General features: G+C 39.1%; 1 protein-coding gene across 1 annotated transcript in view; it reads right to left on the minus strand.

Moving 5' to 3' along the window:
- Positions 1-20,109, minus strand: part of NUP133 (nucleoporin 133) — a 53,052-nt gene extending 32,943 nt beyond the window's left edge. The window contains exons 1-12 of the mRNA XM_058543071.1: positions 19,853-20,109; positions 17,720-17,838; positions 15,620-15,723; positions 14,365-14,472; positions 12,397-12,531; positions 11,617-11,787; positions 10,617-10,772; positions 10,225-10,295; positions 6,904-7,051; positions 5,175-5,322; positions 4,075-4,232; positions 2,523-2,614 (exon numbers count right to left, since the gene is read on the minus strand). Of these exons, the coding sequence (XP_058399054.1) occupies positions 2,523-2,614; positions 4,075-4,232; positions 5,175-5,322; positions 6,904-7,051; positions 10,225-10,295; positions 10,617-10,772; positions 11,617-11,787; positions 12,397-12,531; positions 14,365-14,472; positions 15,620-15,723; positions 17,720-17,838; positions 19,853-20,034 (1,592 nt within the window). The 5' untranslated portion in view covers positions 20,035-20,109. The remainder of the gene's footprint in view (positions 1-2,522; positions 2,615-4,074; positions 4,233-5,174; positions 5,323-6,903; positions 7,052-10,224; positions 10,296-10,616; positions 10,773-11,616; positions 11,788-12,396; positions 12,532-14,364; positions 14,473-15,619; positions 15,724-17,719; positions 17,839-19,852) is intronic.
- Positions 20,110-22,559: the final 2,450 nt, after the last annotated feature.

Here is a 22,559-nt window from a genome sequence, read left to right on the forward strand (position 1 = left end):
TTCGTGCTTAATAATCTTCGCTGTAAAACCTTTAGAAAAATGACTATACTGGGTTGAATAGTGCCCCCTCAAAATCCACATCCACCCAGAACCTCAGAATGTGACCTTATTTGGAAATAAGATTTCTGCAGATATGATCAGTTAAGTTATGATGAGGTTATACTGGATTAGGATGGGCCCCAAATCCAATGACTGGTATTGTTATTAGAAGGACATATGAAGACAGACACACAGGGAAGAAGGGCATGTGATAATAGAGACAATTGGAGTGATGCACCTACATGCTAAGGAATGCCAGTGATTGCCAGGAACTACCAGAAGCTAGGAAAGAGGCAAGCAAAGATTCTTCCCTAGAGCCGTCTGAGGGAGTATGGCCCTGCTGACACCTTGATTTTGAACTTTTGGCCTCCAGAACTGTGACACAATAAATTTCTATTGTATTAAGCCATCTAATTAGTGGTAGTTTGTTATAGCAGCCACAGGAAACTAATACAATGACCATGATGACTTGCTCCATTATCATTGAAATGCCACAAATCTGATAAAATTGTTAATTAAAGGATAAACTTGTGCAAGACAAAATCACAGCATTTTAATCCAAATCTTGGCAGTAAGACTGAACACCAAGCAACAGAACAAGGTTAAAAAATACTATTTAGGGGGCAGGCCCGGTGGCATAATGGTTGGGTTCGCGCACTCTGCTTTGGCAGCACAGGGTTCGCAGGTTCGGATCCTGGGCATGGACCTATGCACTGCTCATCAAGCCATGCTGTGGCAAGCATCCCACATATAAAGTAGAGGAAGATGGGCACGGATGTTAGCCCAGGGCCAATCTTCCTCAGCAAAAAGAGGAGGATTGGAAACACATATAGGCTCAGTGCTAATCCTCCTCACACACAAAAAAATACTATTTAAAAACAGAACCCAAAAACTTGTCCAATGGTGCCCTCTTCTGGACAAGAAGCCAAGCTCAGTAGATCATTATGATGGCACAGAATTTTAAACTGTAAAGCACTATACAGTCTCATTGTTAACCCTTCTGTGAGAGTGAGCCACTACGCATCAGACACCACTATGCGTGGGATTACGGGATCATAAGCTAAGAACTGCAGGAAATGGAGGTAGTAAACCCTGAATATTTCTTCAAAACAAAGATCTGCTAGAGAAACTAATAATCCTTCATACATTCCAACTGCCACCCCACCGAACACCTCACAGAGAAGACACAGAACTCCAGAAATGTTATGCAATCTGTCCAAAGACTCACACAGCTAACTAGGGGCAAGCAAGGGCTGGATCCCAATTTCCCCGAGTGTTTATTCAAATATGAATTTAACTACACCTTTTAAGGAAGGTACCAGAATGCCTGATATGCAGAATACATGTCTAGGACAAACTGAAATGACTGAATTTGCCTTAAAACCAGAAGTATCAGGTCAGCAAACATGACAGACTTGAGTACAATTATTCCCGTCCCTTTAGCACACTCCCTGTGAGCGCCCTCCCACTGGGGGCTCGCCCCTGTGACTTGCTCCAGCTAATGGGATATTAGCAAATGTGACCCAAGTAAAGACATGAAGAGCACTTGTCACTGAGGCTTACTCTCCTGCCTCTTCTGGAACCCTGAGATATTGTAAACAAAGCCAGGGTAGCCTGCTAGATGATGAGAGGCCACATGAAACAGACAGAGTTGACCAGCTAGAGCCCCCAAAATGTGAGCAAGTCTAGCCAAGACAGCTGGCAGCTGACTGGACAATGAGTGAGCTCAGACCAGGCCAGTAAAATGGCCACCTGAGCCCAGCCCCAACAGCCACACTGCAGAATCACGAGCTCTAGTAAATAAGCCACCAAGTTCTGTGGTGATTTCGTACACAGCAAAACCCAACCCATAGGCCAAGACTAATTCCTTTATAACACCAATAAAACTTTGCGTGCAACTTATTTCCCTTAACATTTCACATAAAAGATGCTTGCAAGCAATCTTCAGGATCATCATTTTTTTTTTTTTTGGTGAGGAAGACCAGCCATGAGCTAACATCCAATGTCAATCCTCCTCTTTTTTTTTTTTTTTGTTGAGGAAGACTGGCCCTGGGCTAACATCCATGCCCATCTTCCTCCACTTTACATGGGACACCGCCACAGCACAGCCTAACAAGCAGTGCATCGGTGCGTGCCCGGGATGCGAACCGGCGAACCCCGGGCCGCCGCAACGGAGCGCGCACACTCAACTGCCTGCGGCACCGGGCCGGCCCCTGGGATCATCATTTTTAATGGTACATTGTTTTTCATTAAGTGGAGAGGGTATGTTACATCATGTTTTTTTCCTAGCCTAGCTGGAACCCTCCTGTGACTACCAAGTTCAGGATAACAGTTTGTTAAAGTGCTAAAGCTCAGAAAAACATTTTCTCCTTGATGGTACCACTCCTCCAACTTGCTCCTGCCAGTCAACAAATAAGTAGCATATGTGAGTAAAATGTGTGCTCAGACATAAAATAAGCCATAATTTAAAAAACTTGTTATACCTGCAGTATTTCAAAAAAGCAGCTTTTAGCAATTTGGTTTTATCTTCCTGGGCTATGGTTTCATTCTTTGTAGAGGTCTCAAAAACCATATTCTGTAAAATAACAAACTATAATTTAGAGGTGAAGGTATCAAAATATTCTTAATTATTGGACTAAAAATTGGACCTGCCTATGACAGCAACAACACAGACACAGAAGCTGTTCATTATCCTCTGTACCAATGGTCTATGTATTTAAGACATTTATTGCAACAAGACAAATGCACCAACGATCAACCAAAGTCCTGTAGAAAGGGTACATATAATTCACGGATTCTATTGCGAATAAAATTATTTGGAGATTTCATCATAACCAACACAACCTTTTTATAGGTTTGCTCTTATGTGACTCATCACAATGTATATTACTAAGCATAATGGTTGATTTCAAGCTTGAACAAGAATTTAGAAAACTTTAAAAGAAATGGAATACTGTCAAATAACTTCAGACATACAGCAGTATTACAAAAACCACATGATTATAAAAGTAAATAAATTACTTTCTGTTGAAATTGTACCACATCATTTTAATTTTAAATTACAGAAACAGTCTATATTTCACATACTATTCAAATGGAAATTATCCCAAACAGTATTAACTATTTTTAGCCCCCTGTAAAAGAGATCTGAGTCTCCTGTAAAAAAAAAAAAAAAGATTTTTATCAACAATCTTAAGGATCAGGGTATTTTAGGTTTCAAGATGACAGAAAAAAATTTGATGGTTTTTACCACTCTCCCTCTCAAAAATCATCCCAGGATAATAAGAAGAAAAACAAACACAACCACCAAAACATCTATGATTCCAACTACAACCCATGAAGATGGAAACCAGAAGTAGGAATGGCAACTGGCGGAGCAGAGAGGAGATGAGGCAAATCCCTGTGGCGCAGGGATAGGGCCGGAGAGGATTTGAGGACAATGGAAAGGAAAGTTCCAGGATGACAGTAGGCGTAGAGAGTTTGGAGATTTGACTATGGGGAAAACTATACTGAAAGGCATTTACAGAGCTGCTGGAGGGTCTTGGAAGATTAAGCCAGATGTTAAAGAAAAGTAAGCAAATAGAAAATTAGTCTGTTACATACTCCAAGAATCACATGAAGTTGTATAGTAAAAGAAATGTAATCAGTACATTACTTGACTCAGTGAACCATAAACAATATTCACATCACCATTACAAAGGAAAAAAAATTTACACTGGGATGATAAAGGCAGAGAATGGAATATAAGTTACCCCAAATCCTCATCTTCTATAATAGGAAATCAACAGATGTCTAAAATTGGTGAACTATGAAACAGCAATATATGCATATTACTTAGAAATATGGAGAACACCACCAAAAGAAACAGGTAAAAGACTTAAAAGTAGTTGCTTCTGGGAAAGAGGACACAAAGGGGACGAGGGAGATAAAAGAACTAATGTTTTTATCACAACTCTTTTAAAACTATCTGATTTTTTTAAACATTTGTGGGAAATACACTGACAAAAATTTAAAAACCTTATGGAACTATGTTACCTCATTGCTTGGTCCAGCAACTGAAGATGCTAGGGAGTCTTCAAGGTCTTCTGCTAACAGAGACACATTTTCCCTCGAAGTAATAGACACCAATCCACTGTTTCTAGAAAAAAAGATAGGAATACCACCACAGGAACCAGCTCCCAAAATACTATCCCCTATAAGAAAGAAAAATATACAATCAAATATACATTAAAAAATGCTTTCTAAAATCTACCACCTTAAGCAGAAAATCATCTTGATATATTAAGAACATATTTTTTCCTTTACAATATTCCTTCTACTTTGAACCCAGCTTTTTAATCCCAGATCAAATGTCAAGAACCTGTTGCTATTTGAAGTAGCAGCTGTGTGCCCTTTAGCTTTAGGACAATAAAAACTAGCCTTGCAAGAAAGCAGTGAGTATGGTAAGCCAAAAAACAATTATTCATTCTGCAAAACTCAGAAGAGAGCTTTTTCAATCCAATGGAGTCCTCTTGCCCAATTCTGTCTTGACTTATTGAGCAAGCCAATGAGCAAAACAAAATTCTAAGCTTGCTCAGTTCTACCTACCCATACTCAAGGCTCTTGTGCTGGGATTAGAAAAAATCTGGATTCCATCCTGTTGCCTCACCTAGATTTTGCCCTCTGCACAAACCCTTGAGATCAATATCCTGACTAGACTATCTGCTTGGCTTTTTTTCACTCCTGGCTGGTTCCCCCTGACCACTCACCCCTTTTCCAGTACCCTTGCATGAGTCTAGCACCTGGGACTCTTCTTATCCAGGGGTCTAGACAAACTTATTTAAAGAACATCAACTTGAATAAGTCACTCTTACTAACTAGGAATAAACAATTACTTCTTTTAGCATCAGTCTTTCCTTCTTGGCCTCTTCTGGGAAAAACGTTATTTTTTGACCATAAATGTAACAGTTTGGGAATTCTACTACCCTCTTGGTTTTTCAGCAGGGTTGTGATTTCAGCTACTACAGGTGTGGTATTGAATGTCTCAGTAACACTTGTAGGAATCATTTTTGAAGTAATATTTATGGAAAGAGAACAAAAACTACTAAGAATGACTAATGAGTTCAGAATCATGCTTTCCAAAACTGCTACTGTACCTTGTATATTAAAGGCAATTTTCTCCTGAGGAAGAGAAAACTTCCCAGTTCCTGTGGAGCACACATAGACAGCACTTTCAGTATACAGATAGGCAGTCTGGTTTGAAAAGTCTGGGACCATCAACCGACACATAATCAAGTCTTCAGACTGAAAATTAAATTTAAGATTACATTTAATGAGAATTAAAACAAAAATACTTGTTTGCATTATTTTATAAATCACATTTTTGTACACTATCTCATAAAAATCATAAAATGATAATTCACTGATTGTCCTTGTGAAAACTTAAACACTACCCATGAGATGATTTACAAAATATGACAGAATAAGTTTATAAGTAGCAATTAGAGAAATCATTTGTTGAGTTGCAAATAACTAGCAAATTTTGAAAACATTTCCACGGTGTTAAGATTTTAACTAGAAGCCTATAACAAATGTGAGAAAGAAAATAAAAGGATTAATTATATTACTTATTTTAAAATTGGTAAATACTTTATTAATGATCCCTGATAAACATTTAGGTTCTTACTTCACTGTCACTATATCAAGCACAAGAAAATTGAGTTAATTTGTTCACATATAAAACCAGAAATAGAAATAAGACCTAATTAAATGACAAAATTAGCAAATGCTAAAAATGAGATACTATTTGTTATTATATGAAGTAATTTTACAACCAAAACAGTAAAAATGGGATTCTATGTTTTTTTAATTCTCAAATTGTTTTCTTTATACCCTTTTGCATTGTCTGAAAAATTTTAATACTGTTTTTCTTGCATTATCAGAATACATGATAAGGTTTATTTCTTTTTGGAATAAAACAACAAATTAAAAGATTTCCTTATAGTATTCAGTTAAACAAGTCATACCAAGAATAAGGGTTTAACAGAATTAGATACAACTTGAGGTTAAATGAAACGAATTCACACCTGTTACGGTTCTCCCTCATGAACATCATAGTTATTAAACAATATGTTTATAACTTTTTTTTTTAAAGATTTTATTTATTTCTTTATTTTCCCCCCAAAGCCCCAGTAGACAGCTGCATGCCGTAGCTGCACATCCCTCCAGCCGCTGCACGTGGGACGCGGCCCCAGCATGGCCAGAGAAGCGGCGGGTCGCTGCGCACCCCGGATCCAAACCCGGGCCGCCAGCAGCGGAGCGCGCGCACCCAACCGCCAAGCCACCAGGCCGGCCCAAACAATATGTTTAATTGCTATTAAAAAGCTTAAAACGAGAGATCTTACCTTTTCATCATTTACATGAACTTTAAGGATTATATAATGCTGTTGCCTACAAATATAATGCTACTTTGAGCAAAAAGGAGATTTTTCTGTAATATACAGGGCTCAAAATCAAACCCCAATTCCTGTCAGGTTTCCTTATTTTCCACTCTGTAGTTCATCATCATCATTTTCTTTCCACTCAATAATACAGAAATGACGATAATCCCTTCACAGAGCTAGAGCAGAAGAAACAAACTGCTTGCTGTCAGTTGCTTCCACTCGCATTTCTCTTCAGCTAAGGATGAGCAAAGGAATGAGTCTGAGATGGCAAATGAAATGCAGTGTCTATAAAGTCTATAAACTAGCTCTTTTAAAATAGTTCCAAGCCCTATAGATGAATCATCTCTCAAAGAATCTGACCCTGCAATGTAATGGTTAGGGAAAAAAAAAACCCTCAATGTTATTGTCACTTTGTAATTTAACTTACAGATAGAAATCTTACCTGAAAAGGCGGATTATACTGAGTGACTTCTACAGTCACTGCATCTGACATTTGGTAGCCATTATCTTCTACTGTTACCAGAGAGTAATAAATGAGACATGGATTGTCTGCTGGGTGCCATGCTGCTGCCAAAATCAGGAGCCCATCACTAATCAATGAAAAAGAAAGATCCACAGCCTTTTTGGAAAACAGCTTGGCAGTTTCTTACAAGGTTAAGCATATACTTACCACATGACCTAGCAATCCCACCCCTAGATATTTACCCAAGAGAAATAACTTACATTCACACAAAAACCTGTGTGCAAATGTTTACAGTGGCTTTATTCATAATTGCCTAAAACGGGAAACAACCCAGTATCCTTCAACTACCGAATAAACAAACCCTAGTAAAATCTATATAATGGACTACTACTCAGTAGTAAAAAGAAAGAAACTACTGAATGAATATCAAACGTATTATGATAAGTGAAAGAAGCCAGACTCAAAAGGCTTTATACTATATGATTCCATTTATATGGCATTCTGAAAAAGGCAAAACTATAGGGAAAGAAAACACATCATGGTTAGCAGGGGCTGGAAGTGGAGGGAGGGGTTGATTACAAAGGCGCACGAGTGAATTCTGGGGGTGACAGAACTGTTCTGTATCTTGACTGTGGTTATAGGACTACGCCTTTGTCGAAACTCACAGAATTACACACTAAAAACGGTGAATTTTACTGTACCTAAGAAGCTGAATAAATCTGACTTAAAAAGAAAAAGATCAACAAATTATCTAACGCAGGGATTAGCAAAGTGCAGCCCTCAAGCCACTTGTGCCCAGGTGGGTTTTGTAAATGAAGCTCACTAGAATGCAGCCACGCCCACTTGCGTGTGTATTACCTATGGGTGCTTTCATGCTACCATAGGTGGAGTAGAGTAGTTGCAATGAAGACCACACGGCCCCCAAAGCCTAAAATAGTTAGTTTTGGGCCCTTCACAGAAAAGAGTATCAACCCCAACCTAATCTGTTCTTTAAAGCTTACTTTTGTCCAGGGGCAAAACATTTTGTTTTTAATTTTAACAATGAGTTACAGAAATTTCAAGCTGCCGTATATGTGAAAACAAACCTTTTTCCATCTTAAAGCTATGTGCTCCTCTTAAGTTTATGAAAGTTGTTGCCCCCCACACAGAATTAAATAGTCTCTAATCTCAACCCTTCCAAAACATTTAGTAGCATTATTAGCAACTTATATTCAAGTCTCAGAAACATTAACAGGAAGGCAAGCACCCTCTACTGACAGCTAAAAATAAGAAACTGAGCTAGTGACTAAATTACACGCCACTTCAAATCAAGCAATCCTAATATGGCTCTCATCTTCCTTCTCCACTATTCACTTCCCCCAGCTCCCCAGCCTTATCGCTTTCACTTGGACTCTTAAAAGGAATCCAAGGATAATGGCCCAAACTTGTGACTAGCAGTGACCTAAAGAGCTAATAGATGATGTATAAGAACACTGCACATGAGAAGGAACTGAGCGAGGTCTCAGAAAATGCAGTCTTGAGAGCCTCACCTCCATACCAAGTAGGGACGTATAGTTGGTTATATCTATAGCAAGGCTCTATACTGATGTTACTCTAAAGAATGTATCACTGTGCAACAAGGGGTGCCTACTGAGTCATGGAGACACATCGAATAAATAAGATCCCTTAGAGAGTAGTCCTAGGATCAGTTTTATCTGACATCTCTATAAAAAAATCTTCATGTCTGAAAAAACATGAAGCTATTTTAGGTAGTAAAGATGATAGGAAGACAACCACAATTTTGCAAATCAGTAAAAATCTGACAAATTTTTATGTGAGTATATACAAGGTAATCATTTAAGATTTAAAAAAATCCAAACCTTACATCTAAAATGAAGCTATCTGAGCTTTGTGTCAGTAAAAATCTATAAAAGAACTTTTAAGCCTGTTCACTGAAAATATAAGCCTAGGCTGCAGCTCTGGCCAAAATGAGCAACGAATCAATGAGTATCAATGAGCAGCAGGAAGACAAACACTATTCTTAAACAGAAGAAACCCATCCAAACATGGAACACTCTGTATGAGTCACCAGACCTTGAGGATATAAGAGAGTGATAACTGGATAATTTGGACAAAAGGTGGGGAGGAGGGTCAAGAAGGAGAATGAGAGCTGTGTCTCACAAGAATCTTGTTAGCGTGACAATACTGGGGAGAGGAACCCTGGGTCTGACCCAGTAGAGCAATTCATAAGCATGTTTCTCTTCTCCGTTCTCAACCCATGTCTCCATTCTGAAAACTGTATGTGAAAAAATGTCCCCATCACATGCCCACAATGGGCTGTGTCCTAGCAGCAATCCTAAATTTCTGAAAGTCTAGTAAAGATAAATTAAAACAGGTAAACTGTATTTAATTAAACTGTTCATGGAAATTAAATATATACTATTATTTTTACCTCTGATAGTTTATACAAGGTTTTTCAGGAACTGTAAAGAAGGATCCTACTGCTAGTCTCAATAGCCCAAGAAAGAAAAATTACACAGCAAAACTCAACATCCTTCCAAGAAACAAGTAGAATTTGTTCTACTAAACTAAATTACTCTAAAACACATACAAATAGTCATTAACTTCTGGTAAATTGTGTTTGAAGGACTATAAGTCATATATTTGCACTCATTATGAACTTTCTCATAGAAGCCATGTTACAAATGGTTTTCAAGTTCCATATGACCTTTGGTGTTAAAGCTAAATAATAATATGGGGTAAAGTAGCTTTATCAGACTAACCTGGAATCTGAAGCGCCACTTAGAGCATTGTTTCTAAGAGGAAATTCACTCTGAGTACAAACCATGATTGAGTTCTAACCTGTACTGCCAAAACCTCCCCTCACCCTTCCTTTACCCAAGAATGCCACAAATAGAGGTTTACTAAAGCTCCTTCAGCAACAAACAAAGGGCTGGAGAACTGCGCCCGGTATCTCCACTGAGAGGAGAAGGATGACAACATGGAGCACCCACAGCAGCAGGGAAGGCATCTCTTAGCAGTGAAGAAAGAGAAGGTCCACCTGTGATAGCAGAAAAGATGCGTCTCTAACTAGCAGACAACTACTGCAAGGACATACAGCGGAAAGTTGAGAACTGCCTATAGTTCTCAAATGAACTAGCATCTCTAGATAAAGAACACAAACCACTTAGTAAGGTGTAATAGTATGATAAGATCAGCATTAGAAAAACAGATAGCAAGACTGCTCATCATTTTATAATAAACATCAATTTATTTTTCCAGACAACTAACTAGATTCTTTACAATAAATTAATTGCTTACCAGTTTTGCTTCAAATCCAAATACCGAATGTTGACTCCTTCTTTAATAGCTTCATAGTTACTTTCAGATCCCTACGTGAAAATAACAATAATGGAAGCTCCCTGAATATAAGAATCATTTCTTTTCACCTTTGTATCCCCGGAACCTACTAAAGTGCCTCATCCACAGCAGCTCAGTTATTGAATGAATAATGTATACATTTTAAAAATTATTAAGCAAATCAGCAAGTTCCAATACTTCTAGAGATTGAGCACCCCTTTTCTGCTTATCTGATGGCTAAAAACTGCGCTTGCATATTACACCGAAATGTGTTCTAATAAATAAAACTAAAGGAAGTAGCATTCTCATATAAACATAAACGTAAATTAGAGATGAGTATCATTGTTCCTTACCCAAATAGCGTCAGTAATGTTTTCCTTCAGTGCTCTATTTATATCCCAACAATGTGCTTGTTTTTCTGAAGAATCATCTAATTCCCATTTACCGATGTTTGAACTTGTCAGGCTATAAAAGCTTGATCTCTCTCTATCCCAAAGGACACCTGAAAGCTGTATGGAGAGAAGAAAAAAGTCAAGTTTATAGATTATTAAGTTCCTATCTTAATGAAATATTTTTCTATGAAATTCCAATTTCAGGGATTGTCCCAGTGGCAAAGCGGTTGGGTTCGCACGTTCTGCTTCGGCGACCCGGGGTTCGCTGGTTCTGGTATTGGGCGCAGACCTACTCACTGCTCATCAGGCCATGCTTAGGCAGCGTCCCACATAGAAGAGCTACAACTCTACAACTATCACACACAACTGTGTACTGGCAGTTTGGGGAGAAAAAAGAAAAAGAGGAAGATTGGCAACAGATGTTAGCCAAGGGCCAATCTTCCTCAAAAAAAAAATTCAAATTTCATATATTTTATGACTATTTGATTAATAATTCTAGCAGAATTCTTCATTCAGGATTCAAAGGAAGGAGTGATCTTGAAATAGACCTTGAAAGCAAGGTAGGATTTCCACAGGCAGAAGTATAAAGGCCTAAGGGCCAGGAAGAGCAGAATTGGGAGGAGGGAAAGTTATAGGGTCTTCAGAGAAGTAGTCCCGTTAAATTGGAATGTAGATTATAACTAGAAAAGAAACAAAAGTGAGTACTTATGAGTACTCAAGGAATGTACTTATGAGGATAATCTATGTGATTTAAGAATATTAATGTTACAGGGTATGTGAGAGGGTTAGCATGAACTCATTTGATCAGCATCATAAAAATGCTTCACTGAAAAGATCAAAGGTTTTATTTCATGCACACTACTGTTCCTACAGAGGCAATACCAACTTCACAGGAAACTTCCAACTTATTGACTTCACTAAGGAACAAAGCTTGTAAAACAAAGTGATTTTAACAACTTACTATGAGATCACTACTAGGAGACAAAATTCCCAAAAGAGAAGAAACCTTCCGACCAATTCCTGAAAGCACGCCTTGCCCTTGAGGCAGGATATGCTGATGAATCTTTCCTAAGCTTTCAGGTATCAGCCGAATCAGCTGGTTTCCCGATGAGGACAAAATAAAACTTCCTCCCTGTGAACAAATATTGTGAGAGATTAGGTCAGTTAAGCATCGAACACTAAGATAAAGAAAAGTAACACAAAATGCTTTTGATACAGAGAAAAATCATCTGTACCTTAAAACAAACCTAAAAGAATAAAAAATGGAACAGTGTTTTTTATTAAAATAAATTTACTTACGAATCCATTCACTTAATAGTATTAATTCTACATAGAAAAACTTTTATTCAGGTTTTGTTTTTTTATTCTGATTTTTAAATTACAGGTTCACCATATTGCAAGTTCAACAAATCAAGTATCAGATTTTACTTCTTTGGTAAACCTGCAGATTATACATTAGCAAAGCATTCTTCATAACATCTAAGAGTTTTTAAGTGACTCTCGTAAAATATTTCTGAAACACTGGTTACTATCCAATATTGATATTTTAGAGTCCTATGAGAAGGGCTTCCCTTTGTCTAACTGTTCAAATCCAAGATCCTTACATTCTTCTCTTGTTCCTTTTTGATCCCTCCCTGAACTGTATGATCTGTTCAAAACCCCACATTTTTAGTCATTCAAATCCCACTTCCAAGCCACATCACAGCTTTCCAATAAATATAAAAGAATATCCATTGTATACCTGCACGGCTGTTAGAAAACTGTAAGTCTTATCGCCTCCCAAATCTACAACAGTCTCTGTGTAGGTGTCTTCACCAGCAAGGCTTGGCCAATAGCGGATGGATCCTTCTCTGGTGGCAACCATGACAGCAACAGCCTCAAAATAAGATCATAACACTCAGCACAATACACAATAAAAGAAGGACCCAAAAACTAGGAGTCTAATGACATCGATATAAGGAAACCAGGGCAATTTACTATTCAGTAAAAATCAGAAATAAAAATGCCTTCTTTTTATATTTTAAAAATTATCATACAGTAAAACTGACTTTCCTTTTGTGGTACAATTCTATGAATTTTAACACATGTATAGATTCATGTAACTATCACAATAAGGATACAAAACAGTTCCATCAGCCCCCAAAACTCCCTAATGCTATCCCTTTACAGTCATACCCTTCCCCCATCCTAACCCCTGGCAACCACTACTTCCATCATTATAGTTTTGTCTTTCTAAGAATGTCAAATGAAATCATATGGAATGTAACCTTTTGACACTGGCTTATCTCACTTAGCATAATGTCTTGGAGATTCATCCAGGTTGTTGCATGTATCAGTAGTCCATTCCTTTTTATTGCTGAGTAGTATTCCATTCTATGGATGAATCAGTTTGTTTATTCAATCACTTGCTAAAGGACATTTGGGTTGTTTCTACTGTTGGCTACCACAAATAAAGCTGCAATGACATTTATGTACTATTTTTTGTGTGAACAGAAGTTTTAATTTCTCTAAGGTAAATAGCCAGGAATGAAATAGTTGGGTCATATGGTAAGTATATTTTAACTTTATAAGAAAGTGAAAATCAAGTGGCTGTACTATTTTGCATTCCCATCAGCCATGCACGAGTTCCAGTTGCTCCACAACCTTGCCAGTACTTAGTAGTGTCAGCACTTCTTATTTTAGCCATTGTTAATAGGCGTGTAACAGTATCTCACTATTGTTTTAATTTGCATTTCCCTAATGGCTAATGATGTGAACATCTCTTCATGTGTTTATTCGACATCCTTATATACTCCTTGGTAAAGTGTCTGTTCAAGTCCTATGCCTTATTTTTGAATTGGGTTGTTTGTTTTCTTATTAAGCTTCGAGAGGTCCTTTTACCTTCTGGATACAAGTCCTTCGTTGGATATATGATTTATAAATATTTTCTCCCAGTCTGTAGCTTGTCTCTTCATTTTCTAGTCAGTGTCTTTGGCAAAGCTAAGGTTTTAATTTTGACATCATTTTTTTTTTTTGAGGAAGATTAGCCCTGAGCTAACATCTGATGCCAATCTTCCTCTTTTTGCTGAGGAAGATTGGCCCTGGGCTAATATCTGTGCCCATCGTCCTCTACTTCATATGGGACACAGCCAGAGCATGGCTTAACAAGCGGTGCGTTGGTGTGTGCCCGGGATCCAAACCTGCGAACCCCAGGCTGCCAAAGTGGAGCGCATGTACTTAACCGCTACACCACTGTGCCAGCCCCCGTCTATCTTTTTCTTTTTTGCATCATGCTTTCGGTGATTTCCAAGAACTCTTTGCCTAACCCCAGGTCACGATGACTTTCTCCTGTGTTCTTCTAAAAGCTTTATAGTTTTATAAACTTCAAGTTAATCTTTGTATAACGTATGAGGTTTATGGGGAAATTCATTTTTTTTTTGCATAAGGATGACCAACGATTCCAACCATTTACTGAAATGACTATCCTGACACCACAAAATTCCTTTTGCACCTCTGTCAAAGATCGAAAGGTCTTGACCTTCACATGTGTCTCTATATGTGCTCTGTACCCAGTTCCATTGCCCTATGTGTCCACCTATTTGCAATACTACAGTGTCTTGATTCCTGTAGCCTTATAGTTATACCTCAGAATCGGGCTGATGATTCCTCCAACTTTAGAACTCCGTTATTTAAAAAAATATGTATCTAAATAAGCATTTAAGTCACCTACCTGAATAGAAGGTGCTTCACCTGAGGTAGCAGAGTAAGAGAGAGCCACCAAGTCAGCACTCCAGTGGAAATCACTAGGTGGCAGCTGAAGTTCTTTGCAAACAGATAGCTACAGAACAAACCCAAACAAAAAATCTTTCGCATCAAATCCAATTTTTTGAATATACATCTAACTTCACTATTTCCTTTCTCTGCATATTTTAGATTCTGATTCATTGCTGGAAATACCATTCTTCAAATATTCTTCCTTCTCATATCTTTTTGATGATGCTTTCATCATGGCTTTCAGTAATTTTAAAACAAAATATTCTAAGAGATATAGAATCAGGAAAACTTAAGAGCTAGACTAGATCCTGAATAACAACTAGTCCAATCTCTTCCTGGACTAAAAAGTCTGTTGGTTAAGATAAGTGTGTAGGCTTCCTAAAGAATTTTCCCAGTCTGGTCTTAACTTTTTATTTGACATTTAAAATCAGCATGACTACAGAGTAATTATACCAAGTTGCCTAGAAAATATTTCTTAGACTCAGCCGAATATCAGTTTCCCTCTGCTAACTCATGATGCCCACAGGACTTCTCCCTCACCTATGCTCCTAACTATAAGTACTATATTCTATGCAGCAGCAGTACAGAAGCTAGCAGACATGAAGAGTTTAGGTAAGCAGAAGTCCCAGGTACCAAAGGAATAAGAGCCCAGTGAGTAGTGAGTGGTATAAGACAGTGTGCCTGATCTGGAACAGATAGAAAAAGAGGTTGCTAAGTTACTAAAATACAAATGATAACCCCTGTGTGAGATACTGATAACTGAAAGTTAAACTAGCAATTGTAAAAATTGGTATTATTTTTTCCTATTTTATTAAGCATCATTCAGTAGATTCAGTGAAACACAGTCCTATCTTCTTAGACATAAACTCAGTTCATCAGCTTATGTGGATGGCATTTAGTCTTAAATTCATTAGGCAGACTGATTAGCATGACATTCATTAAAAATTTCAATGTCTCTAATTTTATTAAATGTAAATAACATGGATCTTGTTTAAGATTATTAAAGGGGTGAAACTTTTTTCCAATACACAAGTACATATGCATGCTCAGTATTTCACATCACTACGAAAATGCAAATCCCCAATAGATTCCAAATCCCCAGTAGATTCAGATTACTGTTCTCCAACAGCTCTAAAAGTTTAGGGTAAAAATTAAGAGCCAACTGGTAATCCTCTCATCTATCTCCTTCCAGGTCTCTGAAGAGCCATTACCTTAGTAATAGGTGACAGAGCAATCTTCCAAATAATGAGTTTCTCTTTGCAGACCAGACAAGCCCATCCACCTTCATCTATGTGAACAGTCAGCTGATCATCAACTAAAGAAAATGAGGTGTGTAATTATTCTTAAAGAATGAATAAGAAAAACTTAAAATTTCCTCATACCAAAATCTTTATTGACATATTCTTCACCAAAAAAAGTAATCACCACACACAAAAAAAATTAATACACAACAAAAAATACTCTTCAATAACTCAAGAGTTATTAATATCCAAAACAAGAGATCTATTTAACTTTGATAAACACTTTTATAAATATATCTAAAGGCAATAAGTATATTTCAGGCCAAAGTTTAATATTTCTAAATTTTTGTTATAAAAAGATATCTTACTTTCTATAATATTTACTGACACTCATAATTTTATTTTGATAATGCAACACAAATAATAAATCCTCTCATTAAATATATAAAACATTTCAAAGAAAAATCATGTTCCTTCAAAAGAACATCATTTTCAAATAAGAGCTCTTTGAAAGTATGATAAATTATTTCATTCTATGGAGACATAAAGGGTTACATTCCATATTAAGCGACAAAACTAAATTAGTATATTGCTGTTATAAGCATTGGTGGTAAACCTCTGTAAACATGTTAATGGTCTTCTAAATTTAATTAATTTGAGCTTTGCTCTTTGCTTAAAGGCAAGGTAGAAGGGCAAAATAAAAGGCATCAGTAATGTACAAGCTAACATATCAAATCATGCCTAGGCTAAGTGTGGCCTTTTCGCTGAAGTGAAACATCTGCTCAGTATTTTCTTTTCCTGAAAGCACTACAGCAGCTCCAAATCCTTTAGTGGTGAGCCCCTGAGGACCCTGACTTAACACACAGTACTTGGTAGGTTTCCATGTGGGGAAGAGTTCTTCAAGTTTACACACCTCTTCAGTTTACACATCCTGATTTCTAGGGACTCTCTCCTCTGAGGCTGTGTAATATTTGTTATTAACATAGTCTGATGGCATGAACCAGGAGTATGTTAAAAGGTTTAAATGCAATTTAAGCTGAAATTTTTAGAGGGAAAATACAATACATACTATATATATTTTTAGAGGGGAAAAGAAAAATATATTATGTATATTTAAAACAGAAACAATACATGACAGAGGTTAGCAGAAGTTTAGTTGTCTGAAAACAACTGTACTTGAAGCTCCCAAGGACTTAACGGGCAAGATGTGCAAGTTCAAGCTGATGAGAAATATGCCTTTTTCTAGAATGGAGTACTGTAAACTTTTTTGACTGTCATTCACAGCATGAAATACATTTTAGATCATGATGCATTCACACACAATTTAAATAAAGCAAACAAAAGTTACTTAACATTATGATATGAGATAGACTCTGATATTTTGCATTCTATTTCATTTTTTTTTCAATGCTGGTTATGAACCACTAAACTGGTTTCAGTTACTACCTGTAATTTAAAAACACAGTTCCAGAAAATCACAAAGATCTAGAATTGAATCCTTAATAAAAATGATTTAGGCAGATCACGAGGATGCTCTGAACTTTGCTGTCACAGTCACCCAACTCCTCATCCTTAATGTCGCTTTTCTGAAGCTTGTGTTGACTACATCTTCCAAATTTCCACTCTAATTCTCTGCCAACAGAATCTTCTAAAGGTACACCACATTGATAACATCATGAATTTGTGCATACAGTCTCTGGGATACTACACAGGATCCAGAAATGGAGCTAAGACTTGATTTTACTGCATTATTAAACCCAATAACGTGAGGCACTAGTTTTTTGGGTTTTTTTAAAAGCTAAATTTCATATACTCAATTAACTTTTTAAATTGGACTGAGTTTTGCATAAGCAGTACTTAACAACCACTAAAGATTTAATTTGTGCTAGAATGAACTCCTTCTGCTTCTCAAATTTATTAAATTTCTCAATTACAGTGAAAAACCAAATAGGTTACCTTTCTCCCCATTTAGGTGAAGATATGCCAGAGAAAGCACAAAATTCAATCTCCATGCTAGACCTAGGCTTTATTTTGAATTGCTAATAGAAGCAAATGAAATATGACACCCACCTTCAGCCAATGTTAGGGCTTCCATGATTTTAACAGGAAGTGAAGATCCAAACGTTTTTACATCATAGTTTACACACTCGGTTACAGAGTGGTGTGGGAATATTCGTGTAGGTGTTCCTCTAAAGAAAAGAGACCGTATTACTTCACCCATAAGTTAAAATTTTCCATTATTCTAATTTTTATACATATATTTTCACAATAAAGAGACTATCTTTGATAAGAAGAAAGATGAGTTGTAACAGTGAAAAAAACTCTGGCTCCTGTATACTGTGTAATTAACTGTACTTTTCATTAAAAAAAAGACTAACAGGATTTAGGAAAACTTGGCCTCCGACTCTTATGCTGTAGTTTAGAGATGCATGCTGTTAACTTAAACTCTTTATAATCCTGCTTCCTTAGCTTTGAAATACGAAGGTTGGACTAGATCAGTGTTTTTCAAACTGCAGGTCATTTTAAGGGTCTCGATCAACATTTTTGAAAAACAAAATACAATATAAAATAAAGTTCATCATACACTGTGGTCAAAAATGTTTTACAAACATTGGGTTAGGTTATGTTTTTATTTATTTATTTTTTTTATGAGGAAGATCAGCCCTGAGCTAACATCCATGCTAATCCTCCTCTTTTTGCTGAGGAAGACCGGCTCTGAGCTAACATCTATTGCCAATCCTCCTCCTTTTTTTCCCCAAAGCCCCAGTGGATAGTTGTATGTCATAGTTGCACATCCTTCTAGTTGCTGTATGTGGGACGCGGCCTCAGAATGGCCGGAGAAGCGGTGCGTAGGTGCGTGCCTGGGATCCGAACCCGGGTCGCCAGTAGCGGAGCGCGCGCACTTAACCACTAAGCCACAGGCTGGCCCCGGGTTAGGTTATTTTTAAGCTCTCATCAGCTCTACAATTATAAGAATCTACCAGATCTGTGCAATTAAGCCAGAAATTAAACAGAGTCATGAACATCTGCTGTTACCTGGTCTTTAATAGCAGATAAAGCAGTAGAAATTTTATTTCCTTCTTCCCTTCATCTTAACATTCAGACAAGCAATGTAAAGTTACCAGTATAAAAGTTATTCTCTCTCTTATCATGAAGATTAAATGATGAGATGCACATAGAGTGGTGGAGAGCTTTATGTCCTATTATAAGAATAAATGATCACCAGAAGGTAAAAAGAGACTTAAAAAAACACATTAAATAAAGTATGACCTTTATTCTGTCTTTTCTCAAAAGAGCAAAAGATATCGACAAAATCAACACTTTGAAGAGCACTTTTCAAAATGCAAAAGTCAAGGATACAGTGTATTCTTTAAAAATCATTTCTCCTTTAAACAATTCCAAAATTTTATAAATTTTAACTGTAAATTCAAGATCCAATATCACCATTTTTCCGCGGGAGGAAATTCATTTTTGATAGATGAATTCAGAGGAAACTACTCTGAAACGATTACCTTCTACAGTTCTAGATTAATTATGAAAGGGAGGGTGTGGAGCATGATTCTACAGGTGATGTGGGCTGGTGAGCCACGCTTTTGTTTGGTAACAAAACTATTCTTACCTCACTGTTTATGGAAAGCCTTTTCCCTATTAATTTAGCTACAAAGTTAACTTCCGTAGCTAAAAGCCCTATAGAATTACCAATCAGCAGATATGAATGGCAGTTAGTATGTCAGACATATAGACAACGATTTTCAGGGCCGGAGGTCCTCATTCCCACCATCACCTTATTCTCACCATCACTTTACATCTGCGTAGTGGCATTTCATATTGACTCTTTTGGCCTTAGTCAAGCAGGCTCAGGTCAGATACTTTCGCCATTTCACAGATGAAGAGCATCATGAGTGACTTACACCAGATCACAGGGGTAGTAAGAAGGAGGCAGGTAACTACTGATTCAAATCCAGTTCTTCACCTCTACATAAAGGTAATTCCATGAAAAGTGCAAAGCGAAGACTCAACTGATGAATTAGTCAAAGTGAGGCTAAAATGACTCGCAAGCGTGGCGAAGGTCTATTTTCCAATACTTGGGCATTCCCCCCCGCCGCCCCAGGTCCCGGAGGCTTCCGGAGACACTACCCCATCAGGCCCACCGAGGCCCGTGAGCCTGTCAGTCGCCAGACCCAACCGGGGACGATCACTTACCGAGAGCTCAGCGAGCTCCGCCGGCCGACCGGCGAGAAGAGCACCGGGGAGCTGACTGCAGATCCCAAGGCCAGACCCTTCCTGCCTGTAGCCCGGGGCGTGGAGCCCGGCCCGACTCCGCCCAGCGGGCCTCTTCGGGCCCCGGGCCCCGGGGTCCGCGGAGAGGAGACGGCCGGGAACATGATGGAAGGAGAGGCGATAGGGAGCGCGCGGATTCCAGCCGCTGGGCCGAAGCGCTGCCCGCGCGCCCAGCTTGAACACCCAGGGGCGGGAGGGCGCGCGGTGAAGACGTCAAAGCGCAGCGTCGAGCCGCGGGGCGTGGTCGGGGCGGGGCGGGGTTAGGGTGGGAGGGCGCACGATGATGGCGTAAAAGCTCAGCGCCGAGACGCGGGGCCTGGTCGAAGGGGTCGTGGCGTGGTCGAAGGGGTCGTCCCCGGAGAGTGTGAGGCAGGTGTCCGGGCTTCCGGCCCGGAGCAGCGGAGTCCGGAGCTCCGTGGAAGTAGAACTGGAGGGCTAGGCGCCCTTCCCGACGCCAGTGGGTGGGGCTGGCCCTCTGACAGCTTAAACGCGAAGCGTCTCTGCGCGCTGGTCTCTCCTGAGCGTCTGGGAAATGAAAAGTGTTCGTTCCTTGGTCCAATCTAAGAAGGGAGAAAAACTGTGAAGCTGACACTGGTTTCACAGTCAATGTTATATTTGTTCTCTAGATTTGTCATTTTTTCCGTTCAACTCTGCGGTCTCATCCACGCTAGTGACCGCAAGTCCACATCTCTAACCCAGATGTCGCTCCAAACCCGCAGGCTCCTAACAGTTCCTCGTGGACACCTTCACCCGGGTGTCCTGCAGACTCCTCGCAATGCACCTGTTAAAAGCTGAATTCGGAGCGACCCCGTCGCGGAGCGGTTAAAATTCCATGCGCTCAGCCTTGGCGGCCAGGTTCGCGGGTTTGGATCCTGGTGACGGACTTATGCCACTCATCAGCCATGCTGTGGAGACATCCCACATACAAAATAGAGGAAGATTGGCGGAGGTGTTACTCAAGGCTAATCTTCCTCACACACACGCACACACAAGCTGAATTCATGTTTCCCTTTAGGATTCCTATCCTACTACCACCTCTGTCCCATTTGGTAAAACTGGCCAATTGCCCAAGGCAAAAAGAAGAGTTCTATCCTAGTCATTGCTCACACTTACCTCCACTGCAGCACCCTGGGACGTTGTAGCTCCTGGGGAACCTCCAGTAGAGCTCACATTGGCACTGCCTCTGCCCTGGTTCAGGTACTCAACTTTTCCCTCTTTTTTAGTGTTTAGTCTCTTTTTTGGGTCTCCTTGCCTCTGTCTAGTCACTTTACGCAGTCCTCCACACTGCCAACAGAATGAACTAAGGCAAACCCAAAGCTGCTCTTGGGCTCCTAAATGCTCTCGTGGCTGACCATTGTCCATAGGTAATTTACTAAGCTCCTTTGCAAGGTCCTTTGCGACTTAACTCTGACTGGCTTTTCTGTCCTTACTCTACTTCCACCACTTCCCACTTGCACTCCACATTCCAAGAATAAAAAAACTCGTAACCTCCTCCAATGCCTTTCCACGTGTTTCTTTCTCCTGGAACACCCTCTCTCCCCTGTTGCCTAACAAGCTTCTACCTCATGCATCAAGTCTTACTTCAGTGCTGCCTTCTAAGTGAAGCCTTCCACAAAATTATGTATCCCTTATCCTTTGTCCCCTGTGCTCCGGTGTGTGAGCTATTTATAATATTTTTACTCTGCATAATAGTTGTTTCATAACCGTTTCTCACATAGCTCCTTTTAAATGTCTTAACAGCAGGCACAGTGGCTGTTACCTTTGTGCACACCATAACAGGTACATTAGCCTTCCATTAAATGTTTTTTGAAATAAGGGGATGGCTAAGTAAACACTGGCATATCCATATGTGGGAGACCACAATGTGGGTGTCAGTTGTTGACATTTCCCCGGGGAAGCCATTTGTGCACATGAATAGCATCAGGGCAGTCATCTCACCACGGTTCTACAGACAAGCTGCTTTTCTCCTTCTCCCACCCAGGTTTATAAGCCAACTTTGCAGCTTGTCTTTGAGTCTTATAGCTCTTACAACGTAGCGCATTTCCTCCTTGTTTCATTCTTACTTGGTGGAGGAGGGGGAGGGGTAAGATGAGAAATGGAGCGTAGTCATGGCTGAGAGGGTATTGGTGGGATAGATTTGTTCTTGGGCTTTGTTGGACTGGCTAGTGGTTTGCCCACCATGCAGTTATAAAAGCTGCTGTTTGCAGGAGCTGGAATGACTATTGAAGAATGGTGAGTAGATAGCACTATGAGTCATTCATTCATTATGGATTTATCGAGTACCTGCTGATACCAGCTCAAGACAAGGTTGACATGAGGGAAGCCATATTGTAGAAAAGAAACCCTATTGTAACTTTGAATGACCTCTGACTAACTAACCCAGCTGGATCTGCACCCTCCAGGAGATCTAACTGCTCTGTAGATTTTATGACCCCTGATTATGCATGTACCTCCCAGCTGCGATAAGATGATAACTTTGTTCTTTTGAGTTCCTTAGGAATGTGATGACCCCCGAACAGGGAGTCTATGCTGATAGCCATCATCAATGAAAACTGAAAGATCTGGTGTGGCGACTCCCAGTCTGTAACACCAGAGGCTCAACATTCCTACCCCACCCCCACCCCCCACT

This window comes from Diceros bicornis, chromosome 6 (assembly GCF_020826845.1).
Source record: "Diceros bicornis minor isolate mBicDic1 chromosome 6, mDicBic1.mat.cur, whole genome shotgun sequence".
Classification (NCBI taxonomy): domain Eukaryota; kingdom Metazoa; phylum Chordata; class Mammalia; order Perissodactyla; family Rhinocerotidae; genus Diceros; species Diceros bicornis.